General features: G+C 42.4%; 1 protein-coding gene across 1 annotated transcript in view; it reads left to right on the plus strand.

The window, feature by feature from the left end:
* The first annotated feature begins 347 nt into the window (after positions 1 to 347).
* The window catches only part of klf7b (Kruppel like factor 7b), a 40,033-nt gene continuing 20,502 nt past the window's right edge, over positions 348 to 19,878 (plus strand). The window contains exon 1 of the mRNA XM_057336369.1: positions 348 to 816. Within this exon, the coding sequence (XP_057192352.1) occupies positions 715 to 816 (102 nt within the window). The 5' untranslated portion in view covers positions 348 to 714. The remainder of the gene's footprint in view (positions 817 to 19,878) is intronic.

A 19,878-nucleotide genomic window follows, 5' to 3' on the forward strand; every position in this document is an offset into this window, starting at 1 on the left:
AAATGGCTTCTTACAGAGGCAGACTTGCTTCACGTTTCAACATCACAGGGACTTCTGTTTGTCGCGTTCTCTCCGGCTGTATGATAGAAGCCAGCTTGCTGCGCTGCTATATAGCGCTCTAAAAATAGCTCACCTTTCACTGCCATCTACGGCCCGATTGACAGATGCTTTCTACCAATCGCGCTATGATATTCAAATATGACTCCTACTTTTTGTCCATTTAAGCGCCGCCTTACTTGGACGCCAGTGAGATCATCAACCCTATTTACCTTACATGGTCACGCACGGTATTGATTGACAAAAAGCCACTCCCCCTCAGTTCCCTGGCTTCCTCTCGCTCGCGAGACAGCGAGCCCAGCAACTTGCCTTGGTGATCCACGGCATTCAAGAGAAGGCTACCTGGAATTTATAGCGCAAAAGAGACAGAGCAATTCGGCAATGCGGAAATAGGTGGACAATTCATGTCACCGAGTTTGCATCCCACTCCCAGGCTGAGGATCTGAGAGTTCGCGGGGATTGCAATTAAGTGACAAGATTTTTTTATTTTTTTCTCTTCTTTTTTTACATTGCGCGTTCGCGTTGCTAAAATCAGCAGCTTTTAAAATACACTTTGCTGAGGATTTCAAGCATTCTTGTGCGTTTGACAGTGGGCTGAGAATAAACGATAATACTTAAGGATCAAAGCAACTTGCTCTCTTGCTTGCGAGCATCAACATGGACGTGTTGGCGAATTACAGTATTTTTCAGGAACTTCAGCTGGTGCACGACACGGGCTACTTCTCCGCGATGCCGTCGCTGGAGGAGAACTGGCAGCAGGTGAGAGTTTGCGCGTTTGTTTAGTTTCACTGTACCACTTATTTATAAGGTGAGAGAATATGCGCGCACATGCACCTTATGGGAACGTTTACGTTACAACTTCACTTCACTGACACTGTGCGTGTGCGTGGATGAGCGATGCTTAAACACACAGTTTCCTTTCTTTGGATTATTGCGCTTCTTGGCTGCTATCACACTTGCAGTAATGGAAGTGCCAGTGCACTGTGAATATAACTACAGTTATTATTTAGCATAAAACTGAAAGTGATTCTTAATCTATTATACGCTTGTGTAAAGTCTTTTTTGCTGTATACTTTGGGTAAAACATGCCATTGACGGAGTCAGAGTCGCGTTTATTTCCATACAACGAGATCATTCATGAATCTTCTACTTGTAACTGACTCAATGGCGATTTGTTGAGGCGCACGTAATTTGGCAAAAGAGAAAACAAGCGTGCGTCTAACAATAGGTGACTTGTTATTAAATAATGCATTCGCATCTGTCAGATTACTTCGTGTTTTTCAGTCCGACGATATTAGGAGCAGTTCCCGATAGTCATGCATTAGGCTATGTATTACCTCCGCCGCGAGGGTGCGCGCGTGAGGACAGAGTGGATGTGAAGAGGACGCATCCAAACTACAAATCTTCTAGCAAATTTTGTTTGCCAATCGTAAAGGGGTTAAATTGATATCTGATCATATTAATGCTTTTCATTTTTGCTACATGTAGCTCATGTTTCAATCTTTTATGACAAGATTTAGAAATGTTGGAACAGATAAGTCACTGTGTCAGGGTTACATTTTAGGTGATGAGTTTTTTTATAGATCTTGCAAATCAAGAGATCGGATTCATTGTGTTTTTAGGCAATAATTGTTTTCTAGTAGCAGATTACAGTAATAACACCACCGGGGGCTTGAACATAAGGTAAATAAAACAGCTGCAATTTAATACTAAGATTTATGATTTAAGGGCCAAGGGGTATAAAAGGACTTCTGGAAATTGATGTGGCGATGCGTGTCTCTGCGCGCATGCACCGGCTGTCTCGAGCTCATTGCAATTCCATGTGCTCAACTGCAGGGAAATGCAGCGAGTGGTTATCGCTGATGTGTGAACTTGAAACAGATCTACCCCCACAAGCACTTCTAAACCAACACAGAGATTATCTGGTCACAAATGCAAATGCAGGCACACTGGCATGAGTAAAAAGGAAAATGCAGATCTGGCATTTGCTCATCTCGTTGCTTAGAACACAAATATTCGTCCTGCAGGAAAACAAACAGGTCTGGTTTATCTGCTAATTCTGGGATAAATTAACTTAAAGCTTTATGGTTGTATCAAACAATGGTGGTTTGTGTGTGGGTGTACTGGCGTTCGTTCCCTGCAGTGTGGTGAATTGTCTGTCCAAGCACACATGGGATTGAAATTTTGCCTGCTGTTTTACATTTATCTGGCTGTGTGCTTGCGACAGAGCGCAAAAGTGAGAGAGATAAGTTGTGCGTTTTTTTGTTAATTTTCATTATACTTTTGATATCTTACTGCTCTATGAAGTGAAACGAAGACAGATTAAGTTTGTTTTACCAGCCTTGTAACATTTATAAAGAAACAAGCTCATGTTGTGCGACGACACAACCTGCAGATGTTTTCATATGCCACTGGTGCAGACAACAGAGACAGTCTCAGCTAGCGGCAGAGGAGGGGGACAACCATCCTAAAAAAAGAAACAATAAAAGTCTGATTTGATGGCAAGAAAGCGAGCACGGAGAAAAAAAAAACATTGTTTAGTAGACAGGCGAATATAAGAGCTTTTCTTCTGAGTGACATCACGGTTCAAATTTGATGCTTTTACAGGTTGGTTTTAAAGCGAAGCCCTAGATCTGCCAGTGGAAGGTAAACAGCACCCTTTAAGCGAGAGACAAGATGGATAGCTGTGCTCGGCCCCTTGCGAGTGGAGCATGAATCAGACCTTAATGGATGCAATATGGGTGAATTGAGTTTCAGAGCTCAGCCTGAGACCAGGGATGGGGAGCATGGCCCACAGAAGGGAGGGTGAAGGAGCCAATGTGCTTGGGGATGGCAAGAGGTTGTCCGCCAAACCGTGATGAAGTCCTCTCTGGGCCTGACATGCACTGCATGCATTCCCCACAAGGGACGCGGGCCGCTGGCACCGTCTCTCTCGACTTGACAAAGATGCTATCTTTCACTGTCAAGAAGAGAGAGAAAAACACAGAGGAAAAGAGAGAACGGCCGGCTCGCTGTAATCACAGCTCGCCAGCCTATCTTAGGGCACAGAAGGGAGGAATTATTTCGGCAGTGACCCGCAAGCGGGGTTAATTCAAAGAGCGCCTGTTTGCGCAACAAGAGAGCCCCTGTTGGCTTTCACCCCCCTCCCTAAGCAGTGCCACGCCGTACGACTCTCGTCGCTCCTCGGTGGAGGCTGGAAAAGCAGGTGGATTGGCCTGGGGAATTAGACGGAGGCAGTAAACAACACCATTAGTGGCAGTCAAGGATGCCTGGCCAATTAGTAAGCATCACCTTAGAGACAGGTCGGGGGTGGGGGGCTGAGTCTGTTTGTCTGTATCTATCCATCTGTCCTCCATCAGCCACGCGGGCTTTATTGGTGTTTAGTCTTGTGACAGGCAAGCCTTTTTGTGGGCCACGGTGAAAATGGGTCACTCTCTATCTCTTTGCCTACCAAGCTTGGCAGACCTGTCCTCGCAGTGATGCTCTCTTCTCAAGTGTGTTGTTCTGAAACTTTACATTGCCAACAGTAATTCAAATCATCCACCTTGAATGACTTTGGGCTGTAAAAGCACGGTCTGATTGTTACGTGCCTATCCCGAGCCTAGTTCAGGACCACTATGTTTTGCAGTCGAAACCCATGTGACCTGGCTGCCCTGATAATACTGTAAAACAGCGATAGACAAGAGACTAATAGTCTGCTCTTTTTCAGTTCTATCAATAGCTTTTATGGCATATCATTAGGGATTGAGAAACAGAATGGGAAATGTGGCAAACGTATACTCTCGAATCTCGCTGGCAGCTGGAGGGCAGACAACTGACCCACAGAAACACGTCACAGTCAGTAGAACTGGAGCACGTCTGAGGAGGGTCACATAAGCCCCAGAGAGAAGCTGCAGGCAGCAATCTGAGGCGAAGGCAGCGCGGCTCTCAAATGTTGAGCTTGGTCTGTCCCAGAGAAGCCCAGTTTGACAAGATAATGAATCACGCTGCTTGCATATTCTATGCTGTGAGTTTTTGCATTTCACAGCCCAATAACTTTTAGAAACAAAGGCGTGGATGGTCGGGTTGGTGGGTGGGGGCTGTGGTAGATGAAGTGTACACGCATGATAACATTAAAAATGGATTTCCATTGAGTTGGTCCCGTCTGTTTCAAAGGTTGTTGAGTACCCAATCCTAACCGCAAGAGCCAACTAGCACCTAAGCCTATCTTCAAAACCAGGCATTTGGCTTGCTTAGGATTTCATCCTTTCTTTAATTGTGCTCCTTGAATGTCCACGCTGAGCTCGCTCCAGCTGAACACATTCAGGCTTATAGGCTGCAAACACCGAAATGTTCATTATGTAATACTCTGAGGAGCACAGCTGCTTTCTCACAGTATATCTTCTGACAGCAACCATCAAGCCCCTTCTTTCTGGTCTCACTGCATTTGGGGAAGTTCCAGAAATGGGATCCTTCATGAAAAGCAAACCTTAGTATCAATACAGATTTGGTGACACAAATGAATACCTGCCACATCCCCCTGCACTTTTTTATAATAGTGATGTCCACATTGCTGACCTTACACTGACTGAAACACCTTGGCATTCGATTTCAAACCTGTTATACCAGTCGTTCTTTGAAGTGACAACAGGTCTTTCAGCACATGTTGACGCTCAGGCATGCGTTGAAATATAAGTACTCCCACTTAAAGATAAATAAGCTGTCACAAGTTATCTTATCAAGATAAGCAGTGCATTCGTGAAAGCTTGTGTGCAGTGTCACCTTCCTTCCCATCCTTTAGCTTTGACCTCAGTGACCCCCTCTGAACCAGGCAACAGACTCCATTAGTCACTATGTCGGTGGTACATCCTGTTGATGACCCCCAATGGAAAGTGCTTGTCACTCTTTGTGATCCTATTAGTGACTTAAAGCTGATTTGAACTTTTTACAACTTAATTGACCAGGTCAGCTATTTGGTTTCCACTGGATTATCGATTGTCCCGTATCCACCTTATTTTTGAACGCGGAAGTAAACGATTGTCCAGGAGAAAGGGAAACCAGTAGGCTAATGAATAATGATGGATGCAGATCATAGGGTGCGCGACATCCAGATTCAGCTCTGGTGCGTGTATTATGGTCAAAGCAAATGTTTTGTTGACATTTTTTGCGTTTGTACCGGCTATTATGGCAACCTCTAACTGCACACATTACGCTTGTACCTTTGGGTTCCATAATAAATATTAACTTGCCAGTCAAAACAGCACACTTGTCTCACTCGCAATACACCATCATTAGCTATAGTGGCTCACCGGAAGTCTAAACACAAACCGCTCAATGATGGCGGCACCCACATTTACGCCAAAAATAAGGTGGATAATGGCAAAGATCAGCAACACCGGACAAGGCATAAAAATAAAGATTGTTTATTTTTAGCAGGGCCAGCTGAAAGCAAACACAAACATAAATGTATAAATACATACATGTATCTGTACAAAAATACATTTCCAGTTATGAAATGGAAATATACAGCTTAGATGCTATAAATTCATAAATACACTTGCTGGATAATATCTGCATATGGTGTTTTGTTTATTATGTTTAATCCATTTTAACTGCCTCCAGGACTATCACAAATCATTCTTGCAATTTTGACACAACCTCAATATCATCTGTAATAGTCAGTTACATAACGTTACCTTGGCAACGTGGTGAATTTAAAACAGCAATTGTTCAGTCTTTCAAAGTTTGCAAGACATAAGGAATATTAAATAACAAAGTACTGGCCCTATATGGTCAATCAACTACCCTGAAACTCTTTCATAATAACACTTGGTAACTTGCAGCTGATCCCTGCATGAGTCACCACTGTGTGGGTATCATTGTGACATCATAAACCAACCCATTGTTCTGGACACTGCCTGTACGCTGCCCCCTTAGTGATCTGAGAGGTCAAAAGCCAAGTCTGGATCTTTGAGTCTTTGTCAAGTCATGGTCTGATATTACAAAAGAAAGGTGTGTTGATCTTCCCACCTACCTGTTCAGATTCAGATTGTATGTGGGGTGTTCTGTGGTTGGGAGTAAGTAACTGCAGCAAAAGCGAGGTTGGTTTTCTCTACCGGAGACTGAGACGGAGTGGATCAGTCAGGCTTTAGACAGGTGACAGTAATGAGGCAGCACTGGGGTGCAGGAGGGTCTTTCATGTACAGACTTAACAGGGTCTTTCTTTGAAGCGGGAAACTTTCTGTCACATTCAACTGATATGTTTGCAAGAGGCTTCTACTATACAATTTGTACACGCTTCTTCAGATAAAAAACAACAATGTAACATTGACATAATTCTGTGCAAAGGCAAAACACAGTAACTATTCATTTTCAGAAATTTTCAGAAAAATATAATGTCGCTCTCATGACAAACAGATTTGACTCAACAATGCTCAGATTCAGAGAATCTGAAGTGTGAAAATTGCATCTGTGTTTACACAGCGGATTTGTTAGAATGCTTTGAAGCCATTTTTCTCTGTTTTCGTGTTGTCATAGTTACTGTGTTTTGCATTTGTGGGGTGATACAGAATTCCATCTCTGTTAAAAGAAAAAAGCTGTAAACAGAAGCTTACATGACATGATAAACAACTAGCTGTGAAAATTATACCGAAATCTGCAATGCTGTACTAAACTGATTTTTAGTTATCTAGTCTTCTGTAGTCTTTACATTAAAGTGAAACTGCTTTCGCAGGGTCATTAAGGTTTAAAACACAGTCCAAGAGCACCCTCATGCACACTATGTGCTGTGTTTACCAAATCTTTCACCATGAAATTTTACAATTGCTCTATAATTTATTCTCTGCGCTAGAGGTGGATCAAAGACGACATCAAACTGGCAGTTGGTAGGTTTTTGAATAGTCAAACACAGGTTTGATGAAATGAGAAACTGTGAGGATAATTGGCATCTCCAGGGAAAACAACCTACAAAGTGCTGAAAAACTTGCTTTAAAAAAGTATGCAACATTGTTAAAAAAAATCAGTGGACTCTAAATGTTTTTTTAATTAGTTGTACCTTTTTTTCCAATACAATGACTCGCTTGAAAATGTCACGAGAGAACCAGTGGCATTCTTTGCAAACACAATGCAGTATAAAACACAAAACTGTAGAACAAATGCTGTCAGGGACATAAGACTCTGATAAGCTGGAGGAGCAGAACATTAAGTCTTTGTGAATACTTCAGAGAAGAGCTTCCGTCAAGCTCCTCACTAGACAAATTATATTTCTCTTGACAGCCAAAACCAAGGCATCAATGGTGAGATCACTCCTGCAAATAAATTATATGGGCTTGTTAAGCACCATATATAGAAAGTCATATATTGTTTCCGGGTCCAGTCGCTCAAAAAGATGCTATAGGCAAACAACAAAAAATGTTAATATACGCTCATGGCGAGCTGTAAAACTATTGGAAAACCGCAATCTTAACCTTTCTCTTCATAGCGAAATCCCACATGGCCAGTCAGCGATTTATTTTTGATCGTTTATTCAAATATTGATGTCGGAGATTCCATGAGCTTGGTGACTGTAGTGTAAACAGTGCTCATAAACAGCTGTTTAAGCTCTAGCCCCGCTTGAAATGAATAGATGCTTGGACCCGAAAACTGTATTCCTCACGTCACCACTTAGCAAGCGAATAAATTAAGGATGGAAAGACAAACACTGATTTGCTGAGATGTTTGTAATATGTACACTGACAATGTTAACCTGCTAGTCCTTTTCCAGGAAATGCCAATGGATCGTGTTTATAGTTACTAAGAGTGTTTATTGTGTGTCTACCTGTGGGCACAAAATAGCGTGGTTACATATGCCGCCTTTAAGAAACTGCTGCTGATTCACATAGTGCTGCAAAACAACCTGCAACCTAGAAAACTGTTTGCATGAATCTTTTAAAATATTTACACATCATGTAATTTTTGGGGGGCTAAAGGGTTAAGGTTTTTCAACCCCATAACAGATGTCAAACGGAACAGCCTACTTTCCTGCTTGTACCATGAACAACATGCTCATGTCTGCGAGTGATTGCTAGTGGAGGTGGTCTTGTTATTTAGGGATCAAGGGCTTTTCTGGGGCCATGATTAAGGAGCTTGTGGATGGTGAGGACGGTGAGGGTCATTCGTCTGCTTCTCGAGGGTCTATCGGCCCATAGAGACGACAAGCAGCTAGCTGGACAGAGAGAGTAAAAGACAGAGAAAAATGAGTGTTTGGAATGCATCTTTATGCATGAGGCCTAGTGTCCCTCTTCAGTCCCGATGGAGAGGCAGTTTAGCCACTCAAGGATTTGATTAACAGGACGAGTGGAACCGGCCACTTTTTTTAAGTGCAAGTGCACACACGCATACAAACTCTGACTAACAGCTTGATGATATCTTTCACACCAGCCCGAAAAAAACAGCAGACTGCAAATCAATACTTCCTCATCGCCAATGGTACCTTAACACAGATTGAGAATGCAGCACTGTGTATTCTGCAAAAGAGTGAGTTACATAAACCAGCAGGACTGAAATATAAATAATGGTATTTTGTGTATTCTAAACCAGCTATAGGGAGCCCCGAAGGCTATCGATGTACAGATAAAGAAATAGAGAGAGGCAAGAGTTGGAGAGGAAGGCAGAGGAGAGGGGAAAGATGTCTTGCATGTTTATTCAAGTGCTCCTGATGTGAAGAGGGGTGTCGATGGTGCCACACATTACTTGCATCTCTTTGGCCTTCTGGAAATTCACTGCTCATTGTCTGAATGGAAGTGTCCGCACACAAGACTGCCGTCAGGAGGTCTAATGTTATGTAGACAGCCTGCGACATAAAAATTCAAGCAATGTCACTTTGTTTAAAACCACAGCATTCAAAGTACATGACCTAATGTTGCATTACATCACTACTCTTTCTCAAAATATCTGTGCATCACTATCAAATTGTCAAGATCGCTTTATATGAAAACACAGAAGCAACAATACTTACAAAATCAAACTTGAATAATCTGTTTTCTCTGGAGGAATCTGGAGTCTTTTGTGTAGTGGAGAGTGTGATTTAAGTTTAGGTTTCAGGGTGGCAGGTTACTCGGGTCTGGATCACCCTACACCTGTTGTCAAGCTGCCAAACAGGAGCGGTGAGCTCATTGTTTGTTTTGGTGGTGTTGACATACAATGAATAAGGACATGTTGGAAGACAGGTACTTTTCCAGCAGGTTTAATGTGCCTATAGGGCATGCTTTGTGACTTTGACAAACAACTCCGGGTACAATTGGTGAAATAATAAGCATTTGCTAAGGGACAACATCTTGTTTTACTTTTCGGTGTCAAAGGGGGACAAAATGAAGTGAAAGATTTGTACAAAATGGCTAAATTATCTTGCCCAGTTTGCCTTTTTGTTTGGTCCTGAACCTGGATTATTTTGGACAGTTGTAACATGTGCAACTGTGTGTGTGTGTGTTAGCAAATTTGCATATCATCTGTGTGCCTCTCTCTGGTGGCCACATGACCTGGCCTGACTCCAGACTGTTGTTGTGCCAGACCAGTGTTACTATGCCTTTCCACTAGCTCATTCTTTTCATCCCCTCTCTTTCATTCTCACACACTCTAAAGGCTCCTTCAAATGAATTGTATTGTTACATAATGCACACTTTTTTTTGTAAAAAAGCTACAATGCTGGGTTGCACAAAGGTCGAGAGTTTTTACTGTGTCGCTGCCGCTTTTCATTCGCATGACATATTTTGTGAAAAGTGAAAATCAAAAATAAATTCCTGTGTATCTACATTATATAATGCTGGAAAAAATCAAAAGACCACCCCAAATAAGCATTTCTACACGATTTTGTGGCAATTTCAGTCCAGTCACATGTCTGTTGAATTCCAACAAAAACACACCTCAGGAGTAACACAGTCACCCAACAGCAATGAAAGACTGAGAGAATGCCAAAATGCATGAAAGCTGTGATTCAAAATCATTTTTCTATTAAAAGCCATTCAAAATTATTTTTTATTAAATACATGTAAAATATTAGTATTGTGTTGTTTAAAAATAAAAATAAAATTCTAGGTAGTATTTAAGGTCTTAAAACATGGCATCTTTTTGTTGTTTGACCAGTTTTCACTTTCTGCAAAAAACTATTTTTATTTGGAATTTGGGGGAAATGTTAAAAATATAGTTTTACATGAACACATTTCTATAAATAGTTAATTCAGCAAAACTGATTTTTTTTAAGTGGTCTCATATTTTGTCCAGAGCTGTACATTAAGCTGTACGACAGAACACGGCATATCATGATTTTCGAAAATAATCAAAATCAACACATTATATGTTCTATGGAAACTTTTGGATGCTATCTGCAAAACCTTTGTGCATTTGAGGTTAATGCTGCATGTGGCGCTTATGCGGGCTTTCTGTACATCTCTCTGCCTTCCACCTCACCAACAGTCATGCCCAGTAATTACATGGGGAGAAAATAAAAAGGGCAGATGCCCCTCTGGCACCCGGACACAGGACCGGTGTGTCCAACCTGACGGTGTGGAAAAGCGTACAAGCCTGACTATTTGCTCCAGTGAGCAAAGAAGCTCGACGCAAACACACTAGAGAGCTGATTTTGAGCACAGTTCAGAAGGCAGGACCACCCCATCGGGCGCACGCTGCAGGCTAGAAAACACTGTCAGAGTAAGTTTGCGGTTTCGCTCCTCGAAAGCGAGTTTCTAAATGTGCCGTTAAAAGGTGTCTTCGAGGCTTACAGCGCTCACCATTTCCTCCACATTTGTTGCCAGTTCACTGGAGGAAACCAAGCCCTTGTTTACCGATGGGGTTCTCCACTATTCCCCCCGCAGGCCCCCCTTTGCTTCCCCTTGTCCCAAATGTTACTACGCCACATGGACAACTGCCAACATCCTCTACATTCATCAACAGAACAGCCTTACTGTTACAGTTACTCTGGTTACAGCCCCTGGTAATGGCTGCTAAGCTGGTGCAGGCGCCATATTGGTTTTTTAAGCTTTATTCTAAGCCTTTTATTTTAGGCAGGCCAGACCCTCTCTAAATTGTGCCAAGTGCCATACTGTACACTCAATATAGCTCTGGCTAAAGATCTGCAGGCACTGCTGTCTCTGCTTAAGGCCACTATGAACAGCTCTGCTGTGAGACCCACCTGTTCACTATTGCTGGCATGAAACACTTCAATCCAAACATAAACCATTGATGTCCCTCAGAGAGCCTGTAAATATATCCTAATAGTATAATGCAATTTAAAAAAATGTTAAGGATGTTCTTCAGACATATTTTGACAACCAGCTTGTTCTTTTGCTCTTTTATTAAAAAATCTAATTTCAAAGAGTAATACTGAGATCTTATGTTTATGAGAAGCATTTGGAGCTGCCCTACAAACATAATAACCTCCCCAGCACGTCTACACTAAACTCTAAATGGGCTTTCGTCCTGAAGGTTGTGCACTGCAAGTCCCACTGAGTGCATTTGGGAAGGAGACAGAACAAGCGTGCTGCTCTTAGTCTAGTTTGTTATGGCTCTGTTAAATGGGTCATGTGCTGAGGACTGGCGACCTTGGAGAATTTGTCCTGCTCATTGAGACATTCCCGCTTTGTTTTTTGCAGAGACACAAAGACACAATTTGCAGCATTTGGCCCAACCCTCAAATCTTGACATAATATAAAAATAGTCAGATGACTGAGATCATTCATTTTTGTGGTGTTTTTGGGGTGTTACTGATTTCTTTTTGCACCACTTTCTCAAGGCACCTGGCTGGTATGACAGCGTTTTCACCATCTGGTGCAAACGCTGTAAAACCAGGGTGCAAAAATGACAGGGTTTGTGAAATGCTTGCCATCAAGATAGCAAAGACTTTGGGAACGTAAGTCTGCCTTCTCTAAAAGGGAAGCTGAGCCAGTGTACAGCTATGTGGGTCGGGTGCTATTTTAATCTGTGATGTTGCCGGGAATACCTGGGGGAATAGCCAGGCACTATTGGAATGGGGGCTTGTCTATATGAAAGTGCCAGTTTGTGTGTATGTATAGTTGTATACATAAGTATACCAGGTTGCAGTTTGGATTGTTTAAAGAATTGTGCTGGTATGTGTGTGTGTGCCTATACTGCACCCCTACACATTAAGAGATGCCGACTGGGTACCTCACTTACCCTCTTAGGTTCAGTGGAGCAGGCGGTGTATGTGTTTGCTTTTAAGCATGGGCCGTTGCACTGAGCAAACCCAGCAGAGACTAGTCAACTCTCCGCACCCCCCAGACAAGGCTTCTCTGCACCAATGTATGCATCACGCTGACACTCCCGCTCTTTCAGCACCCTCCCCCTCAGGCGATCCTCAGACAGGCCAACAGCTCAATTCTACATTTTGAGTGCCTGTGACTCATCTCGTGTTTTACAATATTCAGGATGAGATCACCCACTTTGTCAAATGCAAAGTGCTAAATGCACCCGACTGCACTGTAGATTCCAGTAAAATGATGAGGTAATGCCTGCGATCCATCACAGAGTCGCTACCTTTTCCTAGCAATGATGCTGTCATTGTGTTTGTAACCTTGTGATAATCGGCGGAAACAAGAGGGAGGCCAGAGGAATTCTGGCAAGGTGTGATACCGGAGCTCCTGCGCTGGGCCCCCCGCCGCGCAAACAGGTGCGATGGCAGCAGGGGTACCCGCCATTCAGCCATCCCACCCCGTCTGTGAGCATGGTGACTTCAAAAAGCTGAACTCTTGGGTGAGCACATTAGAGGGAGATCTCAAAGTTAGACGCAGTCGAGTGCAACTCTGGATGCCCGCATTCTCTACGCACTCTTGGCAAAGGTCTCCCTGTCCACAGCTTCCGTCGTAGTCAGGAATTAATAGACTGCAAAGGCATTCATCAAGTCCCTGTTAGGTTTCCTTTTTATGTCACTGTAGCAGCCTTGTCAGATGCTGGTAATTGGGTTCAAAGTGCCATCGCAGTAAAAGGCTATGTGAGAGTGAGTCAAAGGGGGCGGGCCCTCGTCGTCTCAGGTGACCTCACTCTCGGCCCAGCTGCACCAGAGTGCAGGGAGGAGGGATATTGTGGAGGATGAGGTCATTTTTTCGCTGGGAGTATGTGGGCTGGATTTGCGTAGGTGTCTTTGTTTGCGTGCCTGCACGCATGAACGATAGACGCTGAAAGAGATAGTAGTTGGAGGTTTTAGAGTACGGCACTGATAAAACAGAAGAAAATCGGTGCAGAGATTACGGTTTAATATGTTCATAACCCACAAGCAGTGCTAAGATCATAAGACTTACTTGTCAAAAGCATTATAAACTTAAAAAGACAGTAAGTCCACCCAACCGTAGTTTCATCATCGCTAAAAATTGTCACCATCCCCAACTAGTGGACTGTGGTTTCATGCCTCACAAAAAGCTTTTATGCATCAGTTCATGATCAAATGCTCCCTCCCTCCACCCACCTCAGTCCATTTATGGCTCACTGGCAGAGTGGCAGGGCTTTGTGTCTGTTGTTAGAGAGATGAGCTGGGCCGATAGCCACGTGGAGAAAACAGCACAGCCTGCAAGGATGGAGACCTCACAAAACAGCGGCAGCTTGTGATTTCATATTCTGAGCACACGCAGACGCAGTATCAGATCAAAGGTTGTATCAGTAAAGCAGACATTTGATTAGAGGTGTCTATGAAAGATGTACGCTTTTAGCCAGTTTTTCAAAAGCTTTGTGAGGCTTTTGTTTAATTGTAAATTACCCTGTTAGCTTCAGTAATGAGTATTCCTTGTAGTTCTAAATATCTAGATAGAGGCAACAACTTCACTGCAAGCGTGAAACGTTGTAGCAGGCTCTCTGTGAGATTGCTTATGCGATTTTTATTGCCGTCTTCAAAGCCCTAACTCTCCACTCATGACAGACAACATTCTCATCACTCCTGCTTATATTCTCGCAAAGCATTTAGCAAATAGCAATACAGTGATTTTTGTAAATGGGCCTGGAGACAGGCTTTTAAAGGCAGAATTTGTGTTTACCCGTCTCTCACACGCAAACAGGGGAAACGGAGAGTAGAAAAGAGCAAAGGAGTTTGTTGTCCCATAAAATACCAGTTGTGCGGAGTCTGTGTAATTACCACACTGCAGGATAATTATAAAGAGGACAGATGCAGGGATGAAAAAGCCATTTACGTTGACTTAAGTGAGCGATGGCAATTAACTGGGATGCCTATCCTGGCACTGAGAAATTGGGTTGGAAATCCTTGCAGCAAGTTATCACACAAACCAGAAACGGCCAGCTTTGCTATCTCTTGGAGGTGAGCCTTGCGAACAGGCTCGAGCAAGTTGTTTAATTTTTTAAGCGGCTTTGCTAATCTACATTCTTCATTTTGTTTTGGAGCCTTTCGTGCGTGAAAAATCCCCGCAGCACAAAGACTGGTGGGGCAGCTGCCAGATTGGGAGGGGGGTACGAATTCCTGTTATCATAACTGCTTTTGTCCACTACTGATTCAGGGGATAAATTGGAGATTGGTCAGGTTACCGTATCCATGCCCCTCAGGCTAACATGCCTATGCTAGTCCACACTGACTCTGGCTGCAATCCTGCCGATAAGCACGCACAAAAAGATTGGCCCAGACAAATTTTCTGGCCAAAGCGTGGGGGCCTAGCGGGGTTACATAACTTCTCTCTGCTTCAAGTCACAGCATTTACAACAAAGTATGAACCTCTGCCTCCCATCTATGCAATTTCCTATTTCATTTCCTTTCAGCTGGCTGGCTGAGCCATCGTGCACGCTACTCGCATGGGACAGGATGCTGGGACACACATAGTGTTTCCCCTCCGAGAGGAATCCTTGCGAATGCTGTTACGTTGTCCCTGTATCTCACATCCTGTGGTTTATTACAAAGAGTCACTCCGAGTTATATATAGCATCAGGAAACACACTGGAGACCAAGCTTGGTAACACCGGTTTTGGGGTTTCATGCTTTGAGATCACAGCAAACGAAGCGCAACATTGAATGATTCGTTACTGTTTTTTTTAAAGACACTTCTATCTTATTAAGAACCCATTTATCTGACAGTCGCCAATACTGACTTTGTGACCGTTGAATAAGACTGGCCTCTACACATCTCCCCTGCTGTTTCTTGTCTAGATGTGCTGTTTCAGTGGTTTTATGTGACACACCAGAAGAGTAGAGAAGAGAAAGCAGGGAAGCCTGACTGATAGTCCCCACAGTGGGATAGGAGTAATGCTGGTTCGCTGACTGGGACAGAGTAGAGCAGACAACGTAGAGACTCACATGGCAAACCTGAGGGCCTTGGTGTCTGAAGCCAGCTGAAACATAGTACCAAAACAGTTTTGATGTTAATATGAGGTCAATGGCACATCATTTGAGTGAAATGTCATTTAATGGACAGAATGATTTATTAAACTTCTAATAATGTGAGCCAATCCACCGTTACATCTTGGTGAAATAAAGACCCCTGTTTAAGTCTCCTAGGGGTATAGACCTTTACCAGTGCTTGATAATGGGCTTCCAGCTGAAATTGACTCCCTTTGAGATCTTGGCCTATTAGTCATGTCTCTCGCCTGTTACAGTATGGTATGTAACGGGAGCTCTCTATACAATACCCAAAGGGCCATGCATCTTCTGAAACAAAACGCCCCCTTGCTCAGCCCCCACTTCACATGGTCCTCTTTGCTGGCCAGCTTCCTTTTGTTTCCTCCAGTTCTTCCTCCGTGTTCTCTTTTGTCTCCATGTGTTGTATCCCCCCACCCATGTGGCATTCTCTTAGCATTGAGTAATGAAGATTAGCTGGGCATCTAACACAATAGAGAACCCCATCCCCATCACTAGTATCCCTTACTTGGACTCCCCAATCTTATAACAAGCTGTTAACCCCATTTAAAAATGTCCCCTTTCAATCGGCTTGTGACGGGGAATAATCCCGCCCGAGCGGTTTAATGAAAATCGCTGTATCCTGATTAGATTACCCCAGTGCCGCCAGCCAGTGGCCATTAGCCGACCCTGTACACAGATAAACAGCAGCGTGGCTCCGCAAATCCAGTTAAAGGAAGACGAAGAACGGTTTTCTGGAGCTCAGCTTGCCTCTTACCAGCCTGCAGTCTTACTGCTTTTGTCAGTGGGATTATCCCCCGTTTGGCACATCTTCGGGGAGGACTATTCACTTCCTCTTTTATCCATTCTATTGCGCTTGTCTCATTACAGTATCATTTCACTGAGCGTGATTCTTTTTGGCATATCTGGAAGGGATGATTAAGATTTGTTTGTAAAAGAGTGTCATATTGAACAATCAGTTGTGGTGCTTTCGTTTATTTTCTCCTAGTATATGTTAACAATTCATTAACCTTTCACATAAAAAATATCAAAACATAAATGGTATTTACACATTTACCACATATTTACATATGCTGTAATCTGACAAACAATCTGGTTGAAGTTGTGCTTAACATGAACCTGTAAACAGTACAAATTTGTTCATTAAATGCTTAAATTCTGTCGTCCTTTACCCACCCTCCTGTCATTTCAAATCTGTAAAAATTTCTTTCTTCTGCAGAACACAAAAGAATATATTTTGAAGAATGTTGGTAATCAAACAACGGCGGTACCCATTTACTTCTACTGTACGGACACAAAACCAATGCAAGTCAATGGGTACCCGCCGTTGTTCGATTACCAATATTCTTCAAAATATCTCCTTTTATGTTCTGCAGAAGAAATAAAGTCATACGGATTTGAAATAAAAAGAGGGCGAGTAAATGATGACAGAATTTTCCTTTTTGGGTGAACTATTCCTTTAACCAGACGCATATCACAACATCACTACTTCTCCTAACCAATTTGTCCCCTGCTCCCCACTAAAAATGTATAAGGTGTTCCTGACAAGGTTTTTAAGATGGAAGTTAATTGTGACCATACATCTGAGTACACGATCAAGGTCACATTATGCCCTCTAAAATCATTTGCTGATGAAGTTATAGAGAGAGGCAGTAGTAGGTTTTTTGTTCCTTCACAGCTTCTGTCCCTTTCTAGACGTTTGTTAATGTAGTCCCACAATACTTTTAGAGCTAAAACTGTGTTTATGTACACAAAAATCATCTACTAGCAGCCCCAAACAAGCACATCCAAAAGCTGATTGGCACCCAAGCCGCCGCCTCCATCTTTAAATGGAGGTATTCATTAGCTGCAGCTGCACCATGTCAGACTTAAAGTCCTCTTGTGCGGCTGGATGCAGATGGAGAAGACGGTAGACACTGTCTTTCACTGTCAATCCTAAATTATTGAAGGTCTCCCCTAAACTTGAAGTCAGTCTCTCATTAGCTTTGATGAGATGTGACAGTGATGCTGTGCCAGGCCTGTGTATAAAGAGTCTGGTCTCAAAGGAGTTAGAGAATAAATTGTATTCAACTATTGAATTAAATATTGTTGCATTCGAATGCCAATAAATGCATTGATTCAGTTTGACGTTAGAACTGTTTAATTCCGCTAAATTCAACAATGCCCTCTCTGTAAAACCTTGCCCTCCAAAGACACGTCTACCAGCCGGATGTCAGCATATTTAAAGGCACAAAATGATTGATTGGTAGAGAGCATTTTTGATTTTAAAAGGGGTGGCTGCTTCCTTGTATTTGTTGTTTACACAGTCTAGGGCTGTCAAAGAGTCAATGTGTGATTTTTAACGCTCATTTCGGAGACATTTTTGTGGGTCGTAATCCCCCCAAAATAACTGCTAAGTATGAAATCACACCCACAAACAAAACATATATAATTTCTACAAACATAAACAAGAGAGAATATAATGTAAAGTGTTACCAGCATTTGATTTTACAATTTAATGGTGCTAGATAATAACATTTTTCTATGATGTATTCTACAATGTGGAAAAACATAAAACATGTTTTTTTCCGCTTTCTCTTCTTTAAAAGAAAAGAAATATGGTAAAGTGTTAAGTAAATACAATTATCAGAATTATCCAGGGATTTTCATCAATTATCAACTCAAGATACAATTTTAGAGAATAACTTGTAAAAAGAAAAAAAGTGACCTCTCTGACATGCATTTAACTAATGGCTACCCTACTGTCCGTGTCCTGTCCCCTAATTGAAATGCAGTATCATATGTAATTATTCACTTATTCAGTGCTGTATGAGTGACCCAGGGTTTTTACAAGGCAACACTTAGCTGTGAAATTATTATATGTTCCACTCTATATGTTAGCATTATTTAATACAAACCAATGCAGGCCGGCTGATATTTGGTGCCAAGGCTGTCATAATGCTTTTAATAAGATTTCATTGTTCTTGTTCTTTACCGGCAGTATCATCCATCTATCATCCCAAGTAATCCTGCCTCTAAGGGTACAGTGTACAGATAATGTTTGCTTGTTATCTCGCATGATTAGCACTGCTCTTTGTTCCACATTACACGCACGCTCGCTCTCACTGCATTGTAGGGAAATGGGCCACGTGTCCATAGAGAAATGGCTCGGTAACATTCCGAAATGTTTTGATGGAGTGGATGGCCAGGGGTGCATACCTGTTTTTCCTGAAGAGGCCTGTATTAGCTGACCTCACGAGTGTTCATGTCATAATAAAGCTGTCTCCGTTATATCACGAACCCGAACAAGGTCCTAATGTTCTGCCAAGAGCTGTCAACCTGCATAAACTCAAGCACAACTTTCACACCTATGGCTAATAAATTGCTTTTCTAGCCCGCACTCCCCCGCTGAGTGACGAATCTGCCAAATGCTTTCATTACCTTTTATTTGTCTCACCAAACAGAGTTCGATTACTTCCATCGACTGACTGTTATGACTGAAACCTCTCTATTTAGTGCAAAGAAATACAATATTTGGCCAGTTACTTGGGCATTTTTAAACCGAAATGCTTCCCCAGGATGCATTCACATTCCTCTAGCCCTCGATGATAGAACCAGGATGTGAAATGCCTCTTTCTGATACAGACGGCACACAATAACAGCCCAAGCTCGTGTCCTGCTGTCTTTTCAAAATGTAAAACCCAACAATGTGGCTGCCATGGAAACAGCTGCCAATCCTGTTGTGCTCATCTCTGGCCGAGTTCCTGTTCGTCTGTTTCCTCCCATTTCCCACAGGAGCTGCTCTGTGTTTACCAGCCAAGGAGAGACGGGCCTCCCTCACAACGCGCAGCTGGAAAAGCAAGAACCAAGACTAGGAAGGAAAATGGAGGGCAGGGAAAGGATGAGGATTTCAAAACAAATTTGCAAATCGCATTACACGGTCAACGTGTAATTAGCTTTGTGTGAGATTGTAAATATTGACACACGGTAATGAGTACATGGAGTCGACACTAATCTGAAACCCAGAGCCACGCTTAGCCGTTCTAAAAAAAGCTCTGTTCAACCATTATGTACGGTGGAGTAGGGTTGTCACGGTACCATAAACATATCTTACGATACTATACCAGCGGAAGTATCACGATACCAAGTAGTATCGCGGATCTGTGTCATATTCATAGTTATAATCTACAAAATACACCTAATTTCCTCAACAGATAGATCTAAATGAAACATTTTGTATTTACTATACTAAACTTTATTATACTGCACACTACGTTATTTTTAGTATTAACTATAGTAATTTGATAAGTTGTAGCAAATACTGAAGTATACGTTAATTTTTACTATAGTAAGACTCAAAAACACTAGGAATTTTACTAAAGTTTACTTTAGTAAATACTAAAGTTTACTAGAACATTTTTCACTAACACTAATTCAAACAGATTTCACCGTGCAAGCCTACGGTGGAGTCATACTTGCCATATTACATTTTCATGGTGCTTTTCGTGTCGTCTAGATCAGTGGTTCTC

This window comes from Triplophysa rosa, linkage group LG6 (assembly GCF_024868665.1).
Source record: "Triplophysa rosa linkage group LG6, Trosa_1v2, whole genome shotgun sequence".
NCBI lineage: Eukaryota > Metazoa > Chordata > Actinopteri > Cypriniformes > Nemacheilidae > Triplophysa > Triplophysa rosa.